The sequence below is a fragment of the Periplaneta americana genome, chromosome 2 (assembly GCF_040183065.1).
Source record: "Periplaneta americana isolate PAMFEO1 chromosome 2, P.americana_PAMFEO1_priV1, whole genome shotgun sequence".
Classification (NCBI taxonomy): Eukaryota; Metazoa; Arthropoda; class Insecta; order Blattodea; family Blattidae; genus Periplaneta; species Periplaneta americana.
The window spans coordinates 42,311,247-42,337,420 of NC_091118.1; the positions used below are offsets into that span (position 1 = coordinate 42,311,247).

At 35.7% G+C, this 26,174-nt stretch overlaps 1 protein-coding gene across 4 annotated transcripts in view; it reads left to right on the forward strand.

The window, feature by feature from the left end:
• LOC138692959 (uncharacterized) overlaps window positions 1–25,946 on the forward strand; it is an 85,670-nt gene extending 59,724 nt beyond the window's left edge. For 2 of the 4 annotated variants that reach the window (XM_069816387.1, XM_069816396.1), the window contains exon 3: window positions 22,946–25,946. In XM_069816387.1, the coding sequence (XP_069672488.1) occupies window positions 22,946–23,827 (882 nt within the window). In that variant the 3' untranslated portion in view covers window positions 23,828–25,946. Of the gene's footprint in view, window positions 1–4,998; window positions 5,098–6,572; window positions 6,920–17,202; window positions 17,624–22,945 lie in introns of those variants that run through there. The other 2 variants (XM_069816404.1, XM_069816380.1) reach the window with 2 other exon arrangements.
• The last annotated feature ends 228 nt before the right edge of the window (window positions 25,947–26,174 follow it).

Consider the following 26,174-nt stretch of genomic DNA (forward strand, 5'->3'; position numbering starts at 1 on the left):
ATTCATTTTACTGCTTTAGGCTTTTAACATATTATTTTTAGAGACGTTTAACATAGTAATAATTATAAATTGGAAACTTACCACTGCAATGTTAATTATTGTTTTTAAATATTTACAAAAATTAAGTAAAGTCTACTACTCCACGAAACTTATTGCATTCCTGATACAAGTAACATTAACGAAGCCGTGAAAAAATCAACAAGATTCCAGATGCCGATGTTATTACTGCAATATGTTATATAAATAATATTGTTAAAATATTAAAATGAAAAATAAATCATTACATAACCTTACCGTTTGTTTTAAGTTCGCATTTATAGACTGGGGGAAAAAAAAGACAGACGTATATATTACGGCCTGCTGGAGTAGCCTATAGTAAACACAGAAAACATTTTATAGCAACAATGTTGAAGAAAGATATTTTGGTTTTCCGAAGTTGCCGTCATTAAACAGAAACCAACATGGAGATTTCATTGCAACTAATTAGAAATTCGTTTTTCAGGTATGTAATAAACAATCTTCGCACAAAATAATGTACGATACACGAGCGGTATGTTTGTTTTCCTGTTCTCGGAAATTAAAAAAGCTCAACTACGTTTCGCTTTTTCAATCTTTTCCTCGAATATGAAAACGTCAACATACCGCTCTTGTAACGTATATTACTACTTCGTTTTTTTAAAAAATCAAGGCTATTAGGGATTGGATAAAACCTTTAACTTATTAACTAAACAAACTAAATAAATGTCGGTGTTCACATTAATGAGATGAATAAGCCTGCCGATTCTAGCACAGTTCTATATTTGGATGTATGCTGGTAAGCTTAAGTCGGAGATCGAGTCGATTTCGGTACTTTGTTTTTATTAGAGTTAGTGATGAAAACCCTTTCTCACACAGATACGTAAAAGCAAACTGAATTATAATCTATAAAGCACCATTGTACAATTCACTATATTCTCTTTTCACTTGTGATGAGGTCCAGAAATAAACCATACCTTCCGCTTGGAATTTCACTTTAAGTCCGGTGTCATTCGAGAGTTCAATTAACTATTCTCTTTCACTCAATGACAGTTTGTTATTTTCAATATCGCAATGAAATGGATCACGAACACATGAAAATTCGTCATATTTACTTGGAAAATAAGTTTAAAATTGTGATCTTGTAGTTTGGAGATGCGAAGATATGTCATTGCATAAATTATTTTCCAATAATGAAATCATTTTCGACCAAAAAAGACTCTAGGGTTGGAAATAGTGAAAAAATCGTCTGTTTTACGGAACTGACCCACAAACCAAGTTTATTTTCTCATGCGCATTGACAACAGTAAAAAAATTACCTTGTAGAGGGAGATTTAGTTCGTTTAATTTTGAGAATATATCTGAAAGATATGCCAATGTACTTAGTCACATGTCATCAGCTGATGTACAGGGAAAAGATGCGAGAAACACCACGTTCATAGTGCTTTAAATCCCTCTTTTGTTGCTGAGAGTAGAGTGGGAAGTCGATAGACAGGTAGGGTAATAAATTTCATAAAATGTCAGTACTGAAAGAAAAAGTGAAAGGTATATGCCATGTGTCATTTCCAAACTCTCAGATTTTCAGCTATAATTTGATACGTAATTCGTTTGAATTTCATTTTTTCTCTGTCCTTTTTGAAGGACCACAAGGGCAGACCTCGAGGACCACAGGTCGTTCGCGGATCATAGTTTGAGAAACACTGGTCTAAGATATTCTACTCTTTGATGTAGGCCTATAATATTTGAACCTTAAACTAATTATTTACAAAATAGTGACATTCCCCCTTCTGCAGTGAACTCTTCAATAGAAAACAGTGCAGTCGCCTCTGTTATAGTTGGTACCGGGCATGGAAATGCACACTACAGCTGTCCTAATACTAATGAAAAAAGTATGATTCACGTTTCTGACCCAGTGGCAGGGTAAAATCTATATTCAGTGAAATGTAATGAAAATATATTAGACAGACATTGCTTAACGAATTTAATTCGCATTGGGGAAATGTGAGAGTTAAGCATGAAATATATTTGAAAACAAAACAAATCTTTATTGACATATGGCTTCCCTTATTTAATATTGCATACACACTCATATTCGTGTGTATCTGGAACCTTCTCTTGAAATTGTATTAACAATGTCAATGTCTGTTTTATATCCGAAAATATCTACAGACTCTATGTAAAAAAAAAAATGAAAGTGTTATAGTTCATCGCTTCGTCCTCGGAGCTTAGATTCGACATTCATGGGTTCAAACCCTGTTGAGAGCACTTGATTTTCAAAGAGTAATAAAATCCGGGAACAAAGTACCGGCACGTAAAGTGTGTACCTTGTTGTAGAATTATGGAACGTAAAAGTATCCTGTCCTTTATGGAGGGTTCGAGTCAAAATTGTTCGGCCATTTATCGTCTACGTTGTATTTCGACGCGGAATAACTCTGAAGTCGAAAACGTCGTTAAATTACAACTATTACTACAGAGTTGTTATTAGTTTGGTTTACCGACCTATGGCACGTGAGCCGACCGGCGTTAGCCTACCGTTTGCCGCCCACTCTGCTCCCCAATTCCCCTTCACGTTGGACGCGCTCATGTTTGTATTGCATTTGTGCGATTGTTGTAAGTGCAGTTTCGTGTGAGATACCGCCTACAACGGCTCGCTATTTGACTCTAAAATAAGAGTGTGTTCGTGTGCAAGACATGTAAATATGAATCGACTATGTAAAGAGTTTATTGCGAAAGTTCCGAATACTCGACTGATGACGAGGCAGGCAATGCAATTAGTGATTAAATTCGAGAGAAAGATGCTGTTATTTTGTTTAATAATTCAGACGTAAATTATTAACATCTGTACAATGCAATAAAAGTAAGTAGACAATAATGTAATAGCAAGATAGTATTAGATTTTTTAATTTTTTTAAATTTATCTTACACGAGAATGATATCAGCTTTTTCAGCATTGGTAAATAGTCTACCATTTTTTTCTAAATAATCACCAGACTTTACTCAACAAACAGACAAACGAAGAAACAAAACGGAGAAAACAAGCAAAATAAATAAATAAATAAATAAATAAATAAATAAATAAATAAATAAATAAATAAATAAATAAATAAATAAATAAATAAATAAATAAATACATAAATAATTTTTTTAATTTATCTTACACGAGAATGATATCAGCTTTTTCAGCATTGGTAAATAGTCTACCATTTTTTTCTAAATAATCACCACACATTACTCAACAAACAGACAAACGAAGAACAAAACGGAGAAAACAAGCAAAATAAATAAATAAATAAATAAATAAATAAATAAATAAATAAATAAATGAGTAGTAAATAAAATTACAAAATTGGAATATCACCAACACTTTCTATTGTTCTCGTAGCAAACAGAATAATAATAATAATAATAATAATAATAATAATAATAATAATAATTTATTTATTTATTTATTTATTTATTTAATTTGGCAGAGCTAAGGCCAGTAGGCCTTCTCTTCCGCCCAGCCAGACTCTATTTCTAATTGAATACAATTGCTTACATAGTTATTACATTAATATCTAGACCATAAAACAACATGAAAGTAAATAATGAAAGTTGGATAAGTAATGTTAGTGTGACAATAATAAACATTGATAAGAAATAGTTAAAATAATAATAATAATAATATCAACACATTTGTTATTATTTTTCTTATATCATACAGGTATTTCATCTTAATAACAGAAGTTAGTAGCGCTATTTCGTTCACTATTTGCATTAGAAACATGCGATAAATGCAATTACCATTAAAATTTTATTTAGTTTAATTTCTGCTACTGAAACTAAGAAAAAGAAACCGTGGTTTGATGAAGATTGTTACATGGTAATAGAAAGAAGGAAACAGAGCAAATTGAAATTCTCTCAGGATCCAGTTGAGGCGAATAGAGATAATTATTTCAATAAAAGACAGGAAGCAAATCGTACACTTAGGAATAAAAAGAGAGCAGTGCATATGGAGTGTTAGCTGGGAGGCCGGAAGGAAAAAGACCTTTGAGGGAGGTGGGATATGATGGTAGAGACTGGATTAATCTTGCTCAGGATAGGGACCAATGGCGGGCTTGTGAGAGGGCGGCAATGAACCTCTGGGTTCCTTAAAAGCCAGTAAGTTAATTTCTGCTACATTTAGGCTATTTTTCCATTAAAATAAAATTTTGTGTTGAAAATACTCTCATTTCCAATTAATATTCATTCTCTGTAGACTATATGTGAGCTATTAAGTCCTCTTAAATATAGCGAAAACAGTGCGTCGATATCAATAATACTACAGGACTAGAAGGGATATTTAAGACGGTAGATTTTAGTACCTCACAGATGTAAAATGGTATACGTACCGAAATTGTGACAGTTCTGTATTTTTAAAAAAGGTTCTAATACAGTTTGTCATAATCTCATTAAATCTATTCGCAATTTATCGGTAATTTACGATTTCAATACTCTAAGTAAATTTAGTAATAGTTTAAAAAAATAGTATAAACAAATCGTATAATTATATTAGAATCTACGACGGTATTTAAAATCACTTTTAACGTCCTGTTCCTCTTGCTGGTAACTTAAAGTCCTGAAACCAAAGATCGACTAATATACTGTAGATTTAAAATACTCATAAAAGGAAGATACAAAAAAAAAAAAGAGTCCAGTCTTTGGTGTTGGTGATTATAATGTACTCCGTGACAATTTATTAATGAGTATCTGAAATTGAATCAATTAGATAATTATGTCCATGTAATTGTCTCTTTTTGACATACAAAATGCGTTTCGTATGTTACAAGACATATTTTCATCTCACCTCACCACAGTTGGAAACCCAACCTCTGAAATGAACTATTATAATTGAACGTACAATAATTTAATATTACAGTAGAGATACGCTAGTAGCAATAAACTACAATAAATAAAAGTATGTGTATGAACTCTATTCTGTTGTTACTATATCGGATGCCATAGGTTAAAGAATTTCGACCGACATCTGACCTTAAAGCTCTCAGAATGCAAAGTGGTCCAGAAGAGAGTGTCTGGTTGAAGGAAATGGAAGATTTGCCCAAGGTAATCTAGCCTTTAAGTCCTCCTCCACTACAATTTGTTACTTCTAGAATATCACAAAGCAAAAATGTTGAATTTTATATTGACATTTAATTTGAAAGAATATTTCTTTCAAATATATTCTCACAATAGAATTAGAATAACGTATATTCAAATTTTTCTTACACATGTGACCCGCAACTTCAGCTACACAGTTTTGGTACGGTGGGACTTAATCGTTGCTCTTATTAAATATAATTATATCCTCAATGCGTCAATATCAAAATTATTTGAACTTCTTATAATGTCCATATATTTAAAAACGGAATCTCTATTGGAAACTGAATATATGAAATAAATTTAAATTTATTGTAGGAATACAACAATAGCCTTTCATACAATTAATGTCAATAAAAGGAAAAACTACATTTTATTTAATGACCACTCATTCATTCTTAGCTGTCTACACAAGGGCTAGTCATTCACTGCAAACCCAATACTCTCCAGTCTTCCCAATTTTTCATCTTCTTTTCAGTTCCCGCATACCTTATACCTTTTCCCGATCACCATTTCTTTCAGGCATTTCTTCTCAGTCAGTAATTCAGCCAATTTCTTCTCCCCTCATTAGTTTCAGCATTATTCTTTCTTAACCCATTCTTTCTAACACAGTTTCATTTCATGTTTTGTCTGTCCATTTCACACACTCCAATTGTCTCCATGCTTACATTTCGAATGCTTCCAGTGGTTTCTCTTCACATCAACGTATTGCCCATGTTTCTGGGCCCATAAACTGTCACACTCCACACAAAGCACGTCATTAGTCTCTTCCTTAGATATTTTTCCACTGGTCCACAGAAGATGCTCCTTTTCTTATTAAAAGCTTTCTTTTGCCATTGTTTCGCTCCATTTGACTTCCTGGCAGCAGCTCATGTTACTACTTACAGTACACTCCAAGTGTTTGATACTGTTCATTCTTTCCACTGCCTCATTTAGAATTCGCACGTTTACCTTCATTTTTTCTTCTTCCGATAACCATGGTCTTCGTCTTGTTTGCATTTACCTTCAATCCATACTGCTCGCAGTCATCATTTAGCTCCAGTACCATATCCCTTAATATCATTTCCTCTTCTGCTGACAACTCCATATCATCTGATTTGTTAAAGCACATTAAAATCATTTCAAAATTAATTAAGTGTGCCGTAGCGTAGGGTTGCATTGCTGCGTGGTATATACGATCGTGAGTTTAGCCTGGTCAACAGCTTTGGTGGTCGTTATTAATTTAATTATTTTGTTGTTTTATCTGAAGTGTTAGCGTCGACGTCATATAACTGAAGTCCCACTGTATGGTCATTTAATTTCACACTAAAAGTGCACAATTATGAGGTTATAAAATAAAAAGTTGAAATTATAATAATCAAAATAATTTCTTTAAACAATATGGTATTTTTTTATAGAATCCTTTATATTTGGCAGCATTCTTTCTCTGTTTTATGCCACAGTGGGAAGATCGATTCAGATTACACCCCGTCAACCCAAAAATAGTTCAGCGGGTGCTTGCAAATAAGGAAAAGGGCTATCCACCTCCAGGTGAAAAGAGTCCTTACCTGTACCGAAGTCCACAACCAAAACCAAAAGTACTACAACCAAGAACCTTCCCACCTGAATGTATGCATCACAGGGGTGAAGTTCCTTGCAAGATCTGCGATCCTCCTTTCAGGCACGGATATCCGGAATGTCCGCAAGAAGAAGATATATCCAAGATATGCCCAGCTCATTGGTCAGCACCTTGCGGTCATCAGGCTCTAGGTCAAGCAGCAGGATGCCCTCCGATCCAATCATACCCTAGGTTCGTACCGGATCCAAAATTCGGCGATTATTTTAATCCAAATCAAAACCATAAATCGAAACAGCTGTCACTTTTCCATATCCCAGCGTTTTTTCAAGAGTTATTACAGAATGAGGCGGTCCCTACAATGCACAACTCTGATCTGTGGGGAATGGGCGAACAACAAGATTTTGGAAGATACTGCAACACGTCTGGAAGTTACAATACTGATTACCAAATTCAGCCACAAATGCCTATCTTTGAAAATAACATTCATTACAATCCGTCGCCAAGACCAGGAACATGTGGCACTTGCCTTGACCCCAAACCTCCAAGAACCACGTGCCCCTCGCCTTGTGGTGAACCGTGTCCGGCTTTCCATCCCGTCAACCTTGCTTATTACACAGATCCCATGGAACCACCGATTTGCAAAGTGGAGTTCCTACGACAACCACCTTGCGTTGACCACTACAACAAACCTTGCGGTGCCCATGAAAGGCTCATAAACAACTGCGAAGAATTTTTCGGACGACCTTGCAAACTTCATGCAGTAGTACGTGAAAAAGTGCCGAGACTTATTCTACCTTGGTGAAAAGAAAGAGGCGGGCAGGTCGTTGATATTTGTGCCAAGAGTGATATTGTATTGATGTGTTTCAAAGACCTACGTGTGTTGTAGACACTGAACTGTTTGAGGCTTCGAGGGATATATAGATTAGACGTTGCAGGTAATACGAATACTGGGTTTGAGGGTTTGTAACTTTCCTATTAAAGCATGGGTGAGAGAAGAAGTTACGCGTGTTCAAACAGCGAGACAAAAGGACTAAATTCAATGTGACAGGTTGTCTTTCACAACAAGCGACATACAGTTTTCACTAAATACTAAATTTATGTAATTATTGTCAAAAAATAAATTATTTTTAATGCTCTAAAGATATTTCTGTTGCACGAACTTACTAATTCTATTCGTCTTAACTACATACTTTTACTGCGCAAAGGGACAGAACAAATTGTGATACTTTATATTCAAAAAGATCACTTTGTTTTCGTGTTCAGGTTCCTGAATTTATTTCTTGTTTTCGTCCATCGCTGTGGAGCAACGGTTAGCATTCTTGACCGTGAAAAGAGCAGGTCCGGCTTCAAATCCTGGTTCGGACAAGTTACCTGGTTGAGATTTATTCCGGGGTTTTCCCTCAACTCATTAAGAGAAAATGCTAAGTAGCTTTCGGCGCTGGACCCTGGGCTCATTTCGCTACCATTATCATCTTCATATCATTCAGCCATATAACCATATTAAGTTGATAAATAAAATAAGAAATTAAAAAAAATCTCATTTAATTTAAACTTAATCTCGCCACAAAAAGTTCGATACTAATTAATGTTTTAAAATGGATTTTTACCGGTTCCTCACACCGCATCTATGCATTATGTATAAAAATAATCTGCATAGTCATACACTAACTTTAATTATAAACGTAGCTGAAATTATTAAATAAGATTTTGACTTAATAATTAGGATACATTTTCGTTGGGAAAAACATTGAGAACTGTTCCGATTTTATCACTTCAACAACAGAAATTTGTACTTAATTCACTTTGAAACAAAAGATTCCACAATCATATAAGATTAATTAATATCTTCCTAGTAGGTTATCTTAGAGTTTCAGAAATCTTCGTTACCTACTTTCCTATCGCCTGAACATCTCATTTTGAGTTTCTATTCCGTGTTTTTAAATTTCGGTTTGTGTTTCGGGAATGTAAACGACCTCCAATGATAGAAGTAGCTGGAGTGGGGCACATGTGGCTTTCAAAATTTATTGGTTGATTGGTCTGTGGTCATGGGTGATGGAGTGATTTCTATGCTTGCAATTAATTCAAGGTTCGCGGAATGAAATTTCATAAAAAGCGATAAATTATTATGGTAGGCCTACTGATTTCTTGTGAAATAAGGTATAATTCAGAAGGGTTCCGTGTTATATTTATGGCGCGTAAAAAGTGTATTCCTGAAAAATGGAAATTTAGGAAAAGTTTACCGGTCGCTTCTCAGGAAGGTGATGCACTTTAATATCCATAATTCTTCACTATAATCCTGTCATAGGGAATAAGGAACAATCACTTTGTAGGTGCACTCCACAAGTTGAAATTCTTCACATAGCTGGACTAGCAAAATCCATGAAGAACTCAGTTGAGAATATATACAGAAATCGACCAAACAACCAAGTTTGTACGCCCTAAAATAAATTTATCAATTCAAAATTTATTTCTGGAGGACTTACCGCTGTTTGCCGTGGGCTGGTTCACCTCGTCTTCAAATTGGAACTTCTCAATGTCCGCATTGTCTCGACAGGGAAGAACCGGTAAACAAATTGGTAAGATGAGTTGCGGAAATTGTGGACCCATGCAGACCCAGGAATCTCGAAGTAGGTGTCCGAAGCCTTGCTCCTCGCCTTGCCCGGAGTTCCTCCCATATGCCTTGCAACCTCCAGATGCCGAAGACCCGCCTCCTTGCAAGAACTACTACGTGTCCCAGCCGCCATGTGTGGAGCACTACAATAGTCCTTGCGGAGTGCACGAGCGACAGGAACCACCCTGTGTGCAGATATTCGACAAGTTATGTGCCGTTCACAGAACAGTTTAACAGCAGTAACCCATTAGTCCCTCGTACCACCAACACACGCAATCAAAATCCAGACTTTTAAAGGTAATCATGTCTTCTGTATTACATCTACTTTCTTGCAAACAAATATCTGCTCTTCACCTGGTAGTATCCTACAGTACTAGTTTCTGCAATAGAGATAAAGCATAACTTTGAATGCTGTTTATAAAGCACACTAGTCAACACTTAATCTTTGAAAGTAATCGCGTCAACTATATGATTCTTACTCTCTTGAAAACGAAGCTTTGCTCCTCAAGTCTAGCTGTCCCTTAGGTAGAGATTTTTCAACTGGAGTTGAAAGATAATCTTGTATGAGCTGCTGGTAAATGCACTAGTCAAAATATAATTTTTATGGAATATCGTATCAATTGTAATATGCTGACTGCTTTTTAAACGAATCTCTTTTTGCTCAAGTTTAGGTGTTCCTTAGTCAGAGGTTGTTGAACTGGAATTGAAAAATAACCTTGGGTGAGCTGTTGACGAAAATACACTACTGAAAGCTTGTTAGTTCACAGATAATCATGTAAACTGAACGATGCTTAGTGCCTTGTAAACTATCTTAGTTCCTCAAGTTTTTGTACCTCTCAGAGTTTTGGATCAAGTTTTAAGGATAAACTTGAACGAGTTTCTGATGAAAATACACCACTGAAAGCTTGTTAGTTCACAGATAGTCAAGTAAACTGAACGATGCTTACTACCTTGTAAACTATTTCGGTTCCTCAAATGTCGATATCTCTCAGAGTATGTCTTTTTTGCATTAAGTTTGAAGGATAAAATTAAACTAGTTTTTGATGAATATACACCAGACAAAATTTGCTCTATCACAGGTCATCGTGTTAATTGTATTACGGTTACTGTTCTGCACAAGAATCTCTGTCCGTAAAGTGTCCATCTCAGAGATTTTTGCACTAGGGTTGAAGGATGAACGTTTGAGATGGGCAGGGCATGTAGCACGTATGGGCGAATCCAGAAATGCATATAGAGTGTTAGTTGGGAGGCCGGAGGAAAAAGACCTTTAGGGAAGCCGAGACGTAGATGGGAAGATAATATTAAAATGGATTTGAGGAAGGTGACATATGATGATAGAGACTGGATTAATTTGCTCAGGATAGGGATCAATGGCGGGCTTATGTGAGGGCGGCAATGAACCTCCGGGTTTCTTAAAAGCTAGTAAGTAAGTAGGTAAGGGTTGAAGGATGAATGTTGATGAAAATAAGTCAGCCGGAACTTAATTTTTTTTAACCTAATCGTAGGAAACTGTATGTTGATTACTGTCTTACAAAAGGATTTCTGTCATTGATATGATGGTACTTATCGTTTTAGTTACAACTTGTTCCACAAAAGTTGAGTGTTAACTCTTAATCCACTATTAATTAAAATCGCACGGAGTCAATTTAGACATTATAAAGTGATTATATATATCACAGCGTCTGTTGGGGATCGAGTCACATTGAGTCACTGAGCTAATCTCTTCAATTCCCAGTCATAATCAACACTACGACCTGCTCCTTCTCATACATAAACTCTGGTCACAAAATTTATCATATTCTCCATATCAGAACGCTGTTCATGAAACGGATTCTTGGTGGCTATCACAGTTTAGTATATACAGTCACGAAGCTTGAGTTGTGAGGGTGCTAGGAACAATAGACTGTGCCGGTACTATATCGTATTGTCTGTAATGAGGCGATATTAGCGATCCTAGTGGTTAGCAACTATCTATAGACGCATATTTATTACGTATTGAGCTTCGTGACTGTATATACTACACTGTGGTGGCTATTTCAACAATACCTGCAAACATCTTTGACAGATTATAACGATGGTTAACCACCTGTACAGCTCAGTTGGCTGAGGCGCTTGCCTGCCCATCCGTAGTTGCGCTGGGCGTGGGTTCGACTCCCGCTTGAGCTGATTACCTTGTTTGTTTTTTACGAGGTTTTCCTCAGCGATAATCTAATCCTCGGCCTCATCTCGCCAAATACCATCTCGCTATCACCAAACTCATCGACGCTAAATAATCGAGCAGTTGATACAGCGTCGTTAAATAACAAACTAATAAAAATACTGGCAGTGAATATTGCAGGGAAATACATAGGTCGAAAGAGGACCTAAACAGTCAAGCACACGGATTGTCAGTTTTAAATGGATTTGACTTTTCTAGGATTATAAAAATTGTTTTAGAGGTCCATTGTCAGTCATTGAATCTTCTGTATGATTTCTGGTATTTGCAAGTGTGTTGATGTAACTCACTGCATAATAATTGAACCACTATGTTTAAATATTTGCACTAAAATGTTTCATGGAACTACAAGGTGAACAGTATGTAATGTATTTAATTTCAGGAAGTTATTTCTTGAGATACTAAAAAAAATAATAATACAATTTTGCTCGCTTTGCTTCCTTTTCGAGATAAAAATTGTTTTATATTAAATATTTCATAGCGTGTTTTGGTAAAATCATTGCTTTAATTCACAATATGCTCAGTAAATTTAAGATACCAGTGTATTGAGATAATAAATTATTGAAAAAATTATTTTCCTTCAAATGTGCAGAAATATGATCCGAAAAATATGTAATTTTTCGTTCTGGAAATGAATGTTAAAGTAATAAATTTGTTCGAATAAAATTTCTGCATATTTAACGGACGAAATTAAAATTATTTCAATCATCTATTATCATAATACACTGCTCTCTTAAGTTGACTGAGCATTATGTGAATGAAATCAACAGCTTTCCCAAAACACGTTATGAAATGTTTCATATAAAACAATTTTTATCGCAGAAAGGGAGCAAAAACAAACAAAATTATATTAAACTTTTTTGTTTGAAATATATAAAAGAATAACCCCCTGAAATTAATGACATTACTTACAGTTCACTCTATATATTGACATAATTTATTGTCTATTTCGTATGTAGTTTGAAATACTGCAGTATTTTTCATATTCTGTTTTCTTTGTCATCTCTGTTTCTTCCTGTTGAACACAGATCTTCTATAAAACTCCTCTACCGATTTTCGTTAAATAATAAGTACCCTTTCAACTTTGATTCCTGTTAATTATTTTCATTTCCATGGACTCTTCTCAGAAACTCCTTCCTAGGTTTGTTTACGATAACCAAGATCTGTCAAACTCTCCAAATATTATAATATTGTTCAAACAAACCATGTGAAAATCTCATTTGTCGGATTTGCATAAAGTGACTAACATATTTGAAATTAGAATAACTGCCAAACAAATTGAGGAATCAAGATGAACTAAACGGCTATGGAATGTGTGAAGAAAGTGATTTAGTTGAGTGCTAAAACAAAAAAAAAATGATTTCTTTCTCGTGATGCAGCAATGAAGCTTTGAAAAATAAACAGGAGTTTGTTAGCCATTTTCTTTCTTATTTACTACACATATTTTTCAAGGTTCAGAAAATGGCTTTAAATCTTCAAACAAGAATTGGTACAATGTTCAGAAAATGGCTTTAAATCTTCAAACAAGAATTGGTACAATGTTATTATAAATGTGGTAGGAATTTCGGACAAAAATGAATCTGAGAGACGTCCCTTGCAGCATGCTTTCTTAACATGTACTAATTATGAAGTCTGAAGAATTTGGTTCAGTTCACGATGAAGTAAAATTGAGGTGATTAAGAATTAGTGATTTTCAGATGTTCTTCACGAAAATTTAGACAGAGAAAATCCGTTATCAATCAGCAGTGCTAATGTGTTAGGCGATTGAAGGGTTCAGAGCCATAGTGGGCCAAGCGCCATTTATTAACAACGGAGAAAACGAGAATAAAATTAAAGTTAAGTGAATATCGTAATTTAATGAAAATTGACATATCATTTAGTTTTAATGTGCATACTTTATATTACTTGCTACATAATTCATTAAATTATGGTAATCTCTTAATTTTTTTTTATTAAGGAACCCGAAGGTTCATTGCCGCCATAAGCCCGCCAGTGGCCCCTATCCTGTGCAAGATTAATCCAGTCTCTATCATCATACCCCACCTCCCTCAAATCCATTTTAATATTATCCTCCCATCTACGTCTCGGCCTCCCTAAAGGTCTTTTTCCCTCCGGTCTCCCAACTAACACTCTATATGCATTTCTGGATTCGCCCATACGTGCTACATGCCCTGCCCATCTCAAACGTCTGGATTTAATGTTCCTAATTATGTCAGGTGAAGAATACAATGCGCGCAGTTCACAGTTGTGTAACTTTCTCCATTCTCCTGTAACTTCATCCCGCTTAGCCCCAAATATTTTCCTAAGCACCTTATTCTCAACCACCCTTAACCTATGTTCCTCTCTCAGAGTGAGAGTCCAAGCTTCACAACCATACAGAACAACCGGTAATATAACTGTTTTATAAATTCTAACTTTCAGATTTTTGGACAGCAGACTGGATGATAAGAGCTTCTCAACCGAATAATAACACGCATTTCCCATATTTCTTCTGCGTTTAATTTCCTCCCGAGTGTCATTTATATTTGTTACTGTTGCTCCAAGATATTTGAATTTTTCCACCTCTTCGAAGGATAAATCTCCAATTTTTATATTTCCATTTCGTACAATATTCTAGTCACGAGACATAATCATATACTTTGTCTTTTCGGTATTTACTTCCAAACCGATCGCTTTACTTGCTTCAAGTAAAATTTCCGTGTTTTCCCTAATCGTTTGTGTATTTTCTCCTAACATATTCACGTCATCAGCATAGACAAGAAGCTGATGTAACCCGTTCAATTCCAAACCCTGCCTGTTATCCTGAACTTTCCTAATGGCATATTCTAGAGCGAAGTTAAAAAGTAAAGGTGATAGTGCATCTCCCTGCTTTAGCCCGCAGTGAATTGGAAAAGCATCAGATAGAAACTGACCTATACGGACTCTGCTGTATGTTTCACTGAGACACATTTTAATTAATCGAACTAGTTTCTTGGGAATACCAAATTCAATAAGAATATCATATGATACTTCCCTCTTAACCGAGTCATATGCCTTTTTGAAATCTACGAATAACTGATGTACTGTTCCCTTATACTCCAATTTTTCTCCATTATCTGTCGAATACAAAAAATCTGATCAATAGTCAATCTATTACGCCGAAAAAGCCATTTGTAAGTAAGTAAGTAAGTAATCTCTTAATTTTAACCCTTGTTTTCTACGTTTTTAATATATGGCGCTTGGCCCACCATGGCTCTTAACCCTTCAATTAATACTATACAGCACAATTTAGGAAATTTTACGCAAACTTCTGAAAATGGTAACTTTATAAATTCCAAATGGTGTTTGAAGTGAAAGAAGCTGATTATGAAAAGAGATAAAACTTGTTTTATGTAGGCGTATATTAGCTCAGATGGAAATTGAACTGGAATAGTTGTCTGGAATACTGTGGAGAGATGAGGCACACTTTACTCTCATTGCTGAAGTTAATACAATTGTCGAATACGGAAAACAGATAATTCCTTTCTTAGCACATCCCATAGCCGTTTAATTCATCTTGATTGCTCAATTTTTCTTAATTTCAAATGTGTTACTAACTTTAAAATACCGGTAACGTTACATTTCAGTTTGAAGAAATCATTCATATCGCTAAACATTAACATCAGAATATTTTTTATGAATATTCTGCAGAGGGAATTGTGGGACACATGTGACACTCAGGAAATTCTTTATTTCAACTTCAGGCCTCAGGAGGACTTAGGCTAGTTTACGCTGAAGAATCGTACTTACTATGAGTATTACAATTTGGACATTAATATTTATGTCTACACAAAGAAAATATCTCTTTCCTTTACTGCGCAAGTTTCTTTAAATTCTTACAATTAGACTAATTCTAACACAATATCGTTTGTAGAGACAATTCTAAAATTTCCCTTATTCTCACGAAAAGTACGGGATTTTAATGTAAATTTCGTTACACATTATAATATTTTCGTCTATATTTGAAGTAATTCTAAGATATCTAACCACACAAGCATTTCACGAACACGCCTGACTTATGCTCTCTTCGATAGGCCTATATATCGCAGTCTTTTTAACCGTTTTCCTTCGGAAATTAATATTATGTTAGTGTTAGTATATTGACTGTTTTTTCTAACGAATGCATTGTGCTTTTCATTGATGATATTATCTTACAATTACTATTAGATTTTGAGCCATTATAATACACTGAAAAAATAGGGGAAAAGCATCCGTAAGTTTATTAAAAAATCAGGAAACTTTTGACATCTCTGACATTTTACTTTAAAACAAAGTTTACATAAAATATATATAACCAAAAGAAAATTTGACATCATCGCGATATATATTTTAAATACTTATTTTCTCTTTATTTATAACCGCCTTAACTGCAAAGGTCATATCAGAACTGCTTGTGGGTATTTTATATTGTTGAAGCATTCAGTTTTAAAAATCTGCCATCTACTGGCCGGTCCGCTAACGTGTACTTCCAACGTGCTGCCATCTATCGGCAACTGGAATCAATTGCTTTATTTCAATTTCCTTCACCATCGAAATGTTACAATCAAGGCTACCCCTGTCTGATCTGTAAATTTGTTACTCGAAATAAAAGTTTATTTCTGCAGACGCGAACTGGTCTAATCCAGTGGCATTAAAAATGCAATGGGAAATAATTCTACGGTACCCTAGAAGAATTTAGAATATTTCACACAAAAAATTCTTCTAAATGTTGTAGGCCTACAAAGCCTTGAAGTATGGGCATTAATATAAATCAGTGTTTTACGAATGAAGTGGTGTTTTAAATCATACGTGAGCTTAATTTTAACAGAATGTTAGCAATTTCAAAAGAATCCTGCATTTTGGATAACTTTTTATTATGTTTCCTATTTTACTCCAAGAAATTGGCAAACAGGAAACTTGCGTTTCGTATACATTTTAATTCAGAAGAGAGAAAATGTATTGGAAATCGAACATGAAAAAATAAGTTTATTCAAAGTGTTTAATCGTATGTCTAATTATAAATTGAAAATTATTTGTACAATTATACGTGACAGTTTTTATACAACTAAACGTTTTGGGGAGAGTTCAGAGACACAGAAATAATGAAATTTTATGGACGCTGAATTTCAAAATAACATCAACATTTGAAAGAATATGAAACGATTATAATGAAATAGCAAGGGAGCAAGTATAATTACTTCAAATCTAATGTTCAAGTATTCAAATAAAAATTTACACTATGGTTTCAAATTTGGAAAGAAGAATGTATAATTTCAATTTTTTATTTAATTTTTGAAAAGCATTGTAATGTAGTTACGAAAATTAATATCATCCTACTCGTTTGATATTACTAAAAAGATTATAACGGTGAGATAAATTCTCTATACTTCTATGTTGAAAGGGACAATGAAATGGTGGAAGAGAAATCTTCATTCAGTGCTTCAAATTTTGTATTTTTTATTGTATTGTGCCAGTAGATTCCTCATCGAATTAAAGAAAGCTTTCGTCACAGCTATAGTTGCTACGTTCTATGCATGAAGGGAACAGGTTTTGAAGAGAGAAACAAGTATTGAGTGAAGTGCGTGGTGCTGTGTACGGACGCTTAAATTCGTTTCAAAATTGCAGTGAAAGTGTTATTTATTACGTGTTCTGTTTGACACATTTCTGATAATGTTCCGCCACACAGACTCCACCTCCTGTCTGTCCACCGATGGACATGATGTGTCCCGCAAGTTTTGGACCTATAAATCCTGCACCGCGCGGCGACTCCAACTGTCCAGCATTCCTCCAGCGGCCGATTAAAATCGTGGAGCCAACAGATTATTCTGTTCCGCCACTAGCTGATTGGGGCGAATGCCAGATTTCAGTTCAGGAAAGGGAAAAACAGATCAGAGAATGGTGTGAGAAAGAGAAACGGGATGCAGAGAGAAAAGAGCAGGACAGAATTGCAAGAATCAAGATGGTGGAAAGAAGGAAGGCAATGAGGCCGCAAGGACCACCTCCCCATAATTTCGAACACAGGGCGGAAGTGCCCTGCGAGCAGTGCTTTCCTCCAATTAAAAGCGAGAGACGGCAGTACCCACCCTCAGATTACCACCAGCCTATGGAAAGAGTAAGTCTTCTTAAACTGTAAGCTGTAATAATTCAGGTATGTGTGGTAGAAATGTCTTTATTTAGGACGTTTTATCACAATTCTTATGTTCGAATGTTTTGAAATGATTACATTTCTACATGTATTACTGAAACACAGACACGATGTTCACTTGGTATTCTTGGTAACGTCCTAGATCATATATCTAACAGATAACTCATCGCTATGTTAAAATCGGCTGCACTTTGAAGAGAACAACCGCCAGGGTCGCCACCCTTCCGCCGTAAACGAACACGAGATGGCAGTACAGTCGCTAATGCAATTCAGAAAATACTTTACACTTCTGTTATAAGATCTCAAATGACCTATGACTGCGAAAACTGGAGCAACGCAAAATTCCAAATTATCAGACATCTTCATGCTATGCAGAGAAAAGTTAGGGATCTAACTATCACTGGTGCAGACTATAGAACCACCAATAAACAACTACAAGACATGCTTGAAATAGAATCATTCTACGACATTATACAGAAATTTACAGAAAACTTTCATAAGAACTTGCTGTACCACCCCAATCCTCTGATAAGAGCCCTGGCAACAAGAGTATAAAGTAACAACTACCGTCAAGATCGGACACCTCAATTAAAAATATGAATGTTCCTGCTTGTTAATCATCTTTGTTAAAGTAAAAACCTTTTCAGGCTGACATGTACCATAGATGTTCCCGTTAATAAATAAACAAATGGGACTTATGACGTGACTCCTTATGTAACAACTAGATGGCAGCGTAGTAAACCTGACAAAAGTTAACGTCAGAGCCTATAAGGCCGACCTATCTGTTACATATATGATCTAGGGTAATGTCCATAAATTACACAATTGAATCGGTCGGAGCTAAAAGGAACTAAGTCAAAATATGCAGTTTTTTTGGTTATGCAACAATTTGAACAACGGATGTCATGCGCATCGAATGGTGAAAGAAGGAACTAAGTCAGACTTTTAAATGTTCTTTGGTCTTCTATAACAAAAATATATACATTTGTGGAATGTTTTTTGCTTCTCCTGAAAAGTTGTGAAAAGTGACTTAGTTCCTTTTAGCTCCGACTGATTCAATTGCTCTATTATGTTATTAATATCAGGAGGTTATTCCTTGAGATATTTAAAATTAAACAGTTCACTATAATTTTGCTCGTTTTTGCTTCTTTTACGAGATCGAAATTGTTTTATATGAAATATTTCATAGCGTGTTTTGGGAAAGCCATTGATTTAATTCTCAATATGCTCAATCAGCTTAAGAAAGAACTGTATTATGATAATAAATAATTCAAAGAATTTTAGCTTTGTTTTTACTTAGAGATTTCAAGCCTGGTCTTCGTATCGAGTAGAAGTAACTCTGTCGCTACGCCATAAAGGCTTTGTAGGAAATATGTCGTTTTGTGACATTCCGATACGTGACTGATCCTCGAACCTCGATGCTTAATATTTCCACGTGTGAATCCCGCGTTAACCCAAACGATATGTTGCTGGTTGCTTCAACGAGCACCCTCATAGGGGCAAGATGAGCGTAGATATTATTCAAATTACGAACATTTTCCCCCACAGAAGTGCCTATTTTAAACGTTCCGCATTAAATAAATTGTGTAATATTATTACACTTTTTTTTTAGTTTAAGTTACACAACAAAGAATGCACACTATCATAAAGTATATAAGCTTCCAATTTAGCTGCTTTATTTTTCATAGCTTGTTAAATTTGTAGTATCCTGTTTGCTTGTCCTTGTGCGTAGAAATTTAATTACAACTGGCAAGCTTTATAATGCTAATTAGTAAATGTGTTATTGTTATTATTAATACTTTTCATATTTTCAGCTTCTGTCAATACAACTCATATCCAATAGCATGATCAAAGATCCATGTTGAATCTTTCATACACTACTTTTAACACTTGAATACAAATAATTGTTTAAATGGCGATCTTACTCGTGTTAATTATATAAGCATGTGCGGCTTACAACTGTTTCGGTGCTATTCATAACATAATAGACAACATCATAAGGAAGACAAAACAAAAACTCAACAAATACAAAACATAACACAAACACAAGAACACAAGAAATACAGCACACTAACATACGAAAACAAAAACACACACAAGATCACATCCTCATTCAGAAAACAGAAATACAACATAGCATATAGAACAGAAAACACACTACAAATACAGGGACATCATTTTATTTTTACTTCAATTTTTAATGTACCTGAGTTTTTGAATGTACTTCACTCCCACCCCTTCTACTAGTAAACTTCCACCCGTTTACGACATAGTGCCGAGGGCGCGTAAGCAGTACTGAGTTAGGAGTACAGTACGTTCCAGAAATATGTTCGCGTTCTCCAGTGACGAAAGAGCTTTCAATATTGAATCATATTTTCGCACAGGTACTGTCGTCCGTTTGTCGCATCCCGGTTTTCCCCACCTGCTTCTGTTCCCCCAATGTAAAGTCTAGTAGCTGGGCTGTCTTAGCTCTTTTCTGAATACATTAATTTCTGTTAGGAATTGGACGTCTACGTAATATTATAAAAGTGATAGTTTACATAATTGGATGAACTACTTTTCTTCCCTCCTATACCTAGTAAAGTGATTTGTATTTTACGCCAGTAGCATTGAACTCCAGTCGTGGAAGGGGTAGCAAACGGTGCTTCCTGTTTCAATCGTTAATAGAAAGGTATAGCCAGATTAATATTAAAAATGTTAGTAAAAATAAAATGATGTCCCTGTACATCTCAACACACAAACAAATAAATACAACCACACAGGCGTATACAAACTCACATGCAATAGTTGCGACAGTTTCTACATTGGACAGACAGGCAGATCATTCCAAACTCGATACAAAGAACACATTAAAGCAATAACCAGAGGGCAGAATACATCCACATACGCCGAACACATAACTAATGCTAGCCGCACATACAATAGCATAAATACAGACATACACATACAACCCAAAAACCAAATCTCAACACACTAGAACAATATGAAATATACAGACACCAGTCAAATTCTCAACACAAAGATCAATTTCATAACACACACACTATTTGACACAATTCTTCATCACACGAACGCACCCACACAACAGGCAGCGAAGTTGAGATATCGCTAAGATCTAGTAGGCTCTGAGGATGGTGTCGAATAGCACCGAAACAGCTATAAGCCGCACATGCTTACATAATTAACACGAGTAAGATCGCCATTTAATCAATTATTTATGATCAAAGAGTTTCATGATTTTCAAGATGGTGAGAGGGTATACCTAACAGTTCTTGCACCTTATTATAACTCAGATGCATCCTACGCATTGGAGCTTGCATATCTGTTCCATCATAAGGAAAGACAAGGGTAATCTATCTGTTTGATTCACTACTGGTCCATTGGAGATAGGTTCTTCTTGTCCTGCCTAGTTATGGGAGCTGATAAGTGTAGTTCCGAAACTTTGGACGATTTATACCGTTCTTTGTCTAATTTTTCCTCATCCTTTGATAGCGGCTTACAGTTCAATGCGCTGTTACTTCCTCGTACTAACTACACAGACACGCATTGCAGATCTGTTCGAGGATACAAGAAACAATTGCTTGTAGAGAGTGTTGACATTTTCTGTCGCTTCAGATATGTACCGCATGTAACATACGTCTTTAAATTCAGTTATATTTCCATTTTGGAATTCAGATTCTATATAACAATAAGAGGTATAGGCCTACTCATATTGTACTGGTTTTAAATCTTAACGATACCACAGTCCATTACGAACATCGAGTGAGGGTTGGTAAAGAACTGTTAGGAAAGCTGTCGTGATTGGTAAAGGTAGGAAGGAAATTTACCTTACAGGCAACTACAATTTGTGACAATTGAACAGTCCCATAGTTCTGACCAAGAACAGATTCTTTCACATTCATATTAGAGGCGTGTAGTTGAAAAATCAGATACATAACATTTTTTCGAAAATGAGTTAATGTTATATTTCATTTCTTCATAATATGATTCTACAACTGCTATGGCACTGTTATGCTCCAAAGCCAGATACATCACATGGATTTGTAGATGAAAGAATAGTATTGGTTGCAAATCATTGGTTCCTTGCAAACGTTTTTCCTTCATACTCAAAAATTATGTTTTAGTGATGTATCTGATTTTGCAATTAAACGCCTCATTAATAAGTTAGTATTATTAAGTTACTGCATTATTGTTTTAGAAACGCTATAAATTAATCTCCCTTGAGAATCACTGACTTAAGCAAAATTATCTACACAGATATTACGTCGAGTTTGGTATTCTCTTAGGAAAGTTTCCCACTGGAGCAACTGCCATCCAGAACTCAATTATACTTCAACGCAACTTTTTGTGACTGCAGTTGATAGTTGCTGTTTATATCTACAAAATGGAGTGCTAAAAAGCTAAAAATAATATTGAATATGCAGTCACTAAACTCAAAGTTTCTCTGGTGCAAACAGACACGAATCTTTAATACAATTAAGCTGAATCCATGCCCATATTTAAGCATGGGCTAGGGCCAAGAACGGAAAATTCGCAGAGGCGTCAAAATTTTGAGAAAAGAAAAAAACCGAGTTCAAAATAAATTTTAGACATTTTCCTAATTCGCAGATGCCTGCTTTGGGTAGTAGAATATCAATGGTGTTTAAGTAAACTGGCTTATCCGACAGAACAGATGTTTCAGGAACAACAAAAATTAAAATTTAAGACATTATTATTAGTTGCCTAATATGTGGAATGTAAACATAATTGCCAAAGTCATATCTTCACATTTTGTAATTAAATTTTAAATAATTAGGCTATGCTAATTACAGTAAAAAGACAAATTACAAACAAATTTGGTTTAGCCCTTTTACCTGAACACCATCGATATGTTAAGTTGATGTTACACGCCACTTTGTTTTACAGATTTACTGTTAAACGTCTATCATTTCTATAAGTTACTTCATGGGGGGCTCACAAATTTTTTCGGGCCAATGGACGTAGCACTGCCTAAATACATGGCGAGCTGCAACTACGAATCAGTTTCGATTCAGTTCCTGTTGAGAGTTGCTCCAGCGGGAAGCAATCCGTAAGGGATAAAATGACGATAGTCACGGTTTCTTCTCACTTCTTAACTTGTCTTTCCCAGGCAGCATATTTTTCGTAATTTTTGTTACAGTAGTGGTAATGTAGGTAACATGTAGTCATCGACAGTAGCAATCATGACAGAGTGCTCCAATCGCAAGGTTGATTTTGTTCCATTGAAATGTCCCGGTGTTGAAACTAATGTGTTTGCATTTTCCCTGACAGAAACCGATATGCCCAGTAATGGACCCCAGATGTCCCGCTTCATTCGTCGCAGGAACACCCACTGGAGGAGGAGGTTTCACGGGATCTTACAACATCGGGGGAGGAGGCTTCGCTGGGGGTTACACTCCGTGCGCTAACGGATACGGCATGGAGATGGGAATGGGAGCAGGCATGGGTGCTGTGTGTCCCGCTACGGCCTACACTGGAACAGGAGCTGGACCCATGCGTGCGAGTCCCTGCACAGCAGCCATCTTGGAGAGAGAACGCCAGGAACGCGAGCGCCAAGAGAGAGAGATCAGAGAGAGGATGGAGAGAGAGAGAATCGAGAGAGAAAGGAAGGAATTAGATCGAAGGGAGAAAGATCTGAGAGCGAGAAAGCCGTACATGTGTCCAGGACAACACAAGTTCGAAGAAGAGATGTTGAAAGCGGCGAGAAAGGCACATCTTGTAGGTAAAAATAAAATTGGTAACTCCAACGTTTGCAAGGACACCAGTTACAACAACCCTGTCAGATCTGGTGGTGAATATCGAAGCCATGCACATGCTAGTCCTCAAGAAAGATTCGGACCATGTGTTGCTGTAGAAGACCTTGCTCCCTGTGATCTCAAGGCATGTCCGGCGTCCTCCAACATTCATATCCCTCTCCAAGAGGTAAAGAGTCGAGAACTCAGAGGTGGTGTTTTGTACACAGGCTGCGATTGTAATAAGCGCAATGGATTGCAGCATGATTGCAAGAGAACGTTGTGTCAGGGCCGCCCTGAGTGTCTCACCAAGCCTGAACCCATGTGCATACCCAGTGGAGGCCCTGGTTACATATCACCTTGCTACCCTGTCTGTGAACCCCCTTGTTGGAATGAACCCGTGAAGGATCGCTACTGCTAGCCTTCCCCAGACTTCAATCATTCTGAGAAAGTCTCACAAACTCCTTGTGCTGATTTCTCAGATACTGAGGTCTGGAGAAAGCTCACAGTTTGCAAAGACTCAGAACCCTTGAACAAATTTGCTTCTTGTTATATTCCAGGAAAAGGAAAACGAATGAAAGGTTGCCAACCTGGTCCTTACCCTAAAGTACCTTGCAAATACCATGAAAAGATCACATGATGGATCAGAAAACCCTACAATCAGAACTTCAGTGGAGGATCATCGAGATATGTGTGACTGAACAATCTGCCTTCATGCTCCTCATCTTAATATCTGCCGAGATTTCTTATTTGCTGTGCTCTAAGAAGTGCCCACAAACAGTAACAATACAGTAAAGACTTGGATGATTCCTGGAATAGTTTCATAAATTCCAAAATTCATGATTCGCTGCTACAATTCCCCATAAAAAGTCTTTCGCAATGCACGTATACAAGCGTAATAGTAACGTCTATTGGAAATAAGACAAACGATTCTGTTTTTGAATAATTACTGTTCTAGAAACTCATTGTTCAAAGTTAAATTCAAACACCAGTTGAGGTATTTCATCAATGTATATATGTTGCAAAGCGCTATCTTTCCATTCTGTCGCAATTTCTTCTGAGGAGTTCCCACTTGTTGTCCCCTAATGACAGAATTAAAACAGTGAAACCCAAGCAGAGAATTTGGGTAATATTAATGCAGAAGTTTTTTTGAGCTTAATGCTGTCTGATTACTTGATTTACTATCACAGGAAGACAATTTATTAATGCACAAATCCAAGTACAAACGTAGTGTATGATAATGTTAAACAGATTTTTGTCGCATTTACAATTTCAGAAACTTTGTGCTAAAAGATAACATAATTTAAATAGAAATTCATCAATCGTAATTAGTACGTCAGATTACGACTTTCACTTATGTATGCCATAAGTTTGAAAACACAATACTACTTTACTCGTTTTGCAAAGAAAGAAAAACAAAAATTCTACATGAAAAATACAGTGTGGCTATTTGTACTAGCAAAGAAAATCAGTACTTACATGTCAGTCTTGCAACTTACGTAACAATGAATTCGTCAGCCACACATTTTAAAAGTGTTTTGATAATATCTATTTCGCAAAAATATTTGGAATTGAAGAAATCATGCAAGTTTTATGTCAAGATGCAAGTTGAAATCTAAAGTTTGCATTATTATTGCAACATTCAAAAACATGACCATAAAACGGTTGTCTAATAAGTTGAAGTTGCCGAAAACAAAACACAGTAATAGGTGTCAAATTGTGGAGGCTTTTGACTATGCATCAAACTTTCGACTCTCTTTAATTTGCAAGTTTTAATTTTTCAAGTTTTAATTTTTCAAGTTTCAAGACCTTATATAAATTTAAAGCTGTCAAAGTTCATCTACGTGGCACCTAGAAAAGCTTAGTGTTCCGAACAACTAAAGATTGACGTACTAATTCTCAAACGAAGAGCAAAGAAAATCTTTTAAATTATATCAGACAACAGTAATAATAGTATGGATTATCTTACATGTATTCAAACATGCCAGAGAATTTTAGTGTGAGTGTTTACAAAACAAAACTATCAAATTGGTTTGCATTTACAAGGACACCGGACTTTTATTCTAAATATTCATCTTCCGTAAATTACGATAAAAATGTTAATCGATTCCTCAGAAAAGAACATTAAGTGGCATACGGAGATAGTGAGTAAATTCCAACATAACTAATCGTTTCCATTTCAGGTATCAAGCCACCAGAAAAAGAGAAAGTTACTTTAGCGTAGGGATTCAGGGTCCATTCTTCAGTACTCACGCCAACGTATCAACTATATGTTCCAGAAGCACGGATTTTGATGCTGCGTGTGTTTAAATATATGGGATGAAGATAAAACTGTGCTAAAAATTGTACGAGAATACAACTGTATTAACTTACCTATAATTTTGCAAGCAAGTATAAATTCATATGTTCAAAATCTCTCGACATGCATGCATGTTGTGGAGATGATATCCCCCAGTTTTGTTTATTCTCGTATAAAACATAAAAACAACACTTTTTGTAATATGCATTCCCAGTAATAAATACATTTTGCCGCCCGGAAATCATCTTCTTTAATTTGTATAATGTTTATTTCCTTAGAATTTACAGAGTGACACGAAATGATTATCTGATTTCAGGTTGATTGCTTTCCACTGATGTGACTGATTTCTGATTTTCCTTTGTACGTGAGATGGTGCACCCTTTTAAAGTTTTGAAGCCTATGTGCTTCAGTTCCCAATTCCGCCGCTTGGAGCGCTGTAGCTACTGAATATATGGCTTCGCTGCAGGAA